The sequence below is a fragment of the Orycteropus afer genome, unplaced genomic scaffold, assembly GCF_000298275.1.
Source record: "Orycteropus afer afer isolate SDZICR_OR568_19922 unplaced genomic scaffold, OryAfe1.0 scaffold00923, whole genome shotgun sequence".
Taxonomy (NCBI): domain Eukaryota; kingdom Metazoa; phylum Chordata; class Mammalia; order Tubulidentata; family Orycteropodidae; genus Orycteropus; species Orycteropus afer.
The window spans coordinates 61,117-61,571 of NW_006922510.1; the positions used below are offsets into that span (position 1 = coordinate 61,117).

A 455-nucleotide genomic window follows, 5' to 3' on the forward strand; every position below is an offset into this window, starting at 1 on the left:
TTGAACCACCAGCCGTCTGGTTAGCAGGCAAGTGTCTTAACTGCTATGCTACAAGAGCTCCCATAAAATGTTTAGCTGTAAAATTTTCTTTTCTCAGCTAGCTGTCTCTAGTTTTCAAATTTGTATCACTCCTTTCAGTTTTCATTTTTAACTAACTTATTCTAGTTTTCTTATTAAAAAAATAACTGTCTTGTTCCTCCTTGAGAATAGTTACTAATATATGCAATTTTTTCTGTTGTCATTTGGATGTTTGAATTGAAGGAAGCTAAGGTGCAATGGCTAAATGTTTGGGATTTAACCAAAACATTGGTGCTTCAAACCCACCCAGCAGCTCCTCAGGAGAAAGACCTGGTAATCTGGAAGAAAGACCCAATTATATGCTCCCATAAAGGTTACAACCTAAAACAGCTTGTAAGGCACTTCTACTCTGTCACATGCTATGAGTCAAATATAAA

At 36.3% G+C, this 455-nt stretch overlaps 1 protein-coding gene across 1 annotated transcript in view; it reads right to left on the reverse strand.

Moving 5' to 3' along the window:
* Positions 1-173: 173 nt before the first annotated feature.
* LOC103212336 (olfactory receptor 6C2-like) overlaps positions 174-455 on the reverse strand; it is a 1,836-nt gene continuing 1,554 nt past the window's right edge. Inside the window, exon 2 of the mRNA XM_042783337.1 lies at positions 174-247. Within this exon, the coding sequence (XP_042639271.1) occupies positions 174-247 (74 nt within the window). The remainder of the gene's footprint in view (positions 248-455) is intronic.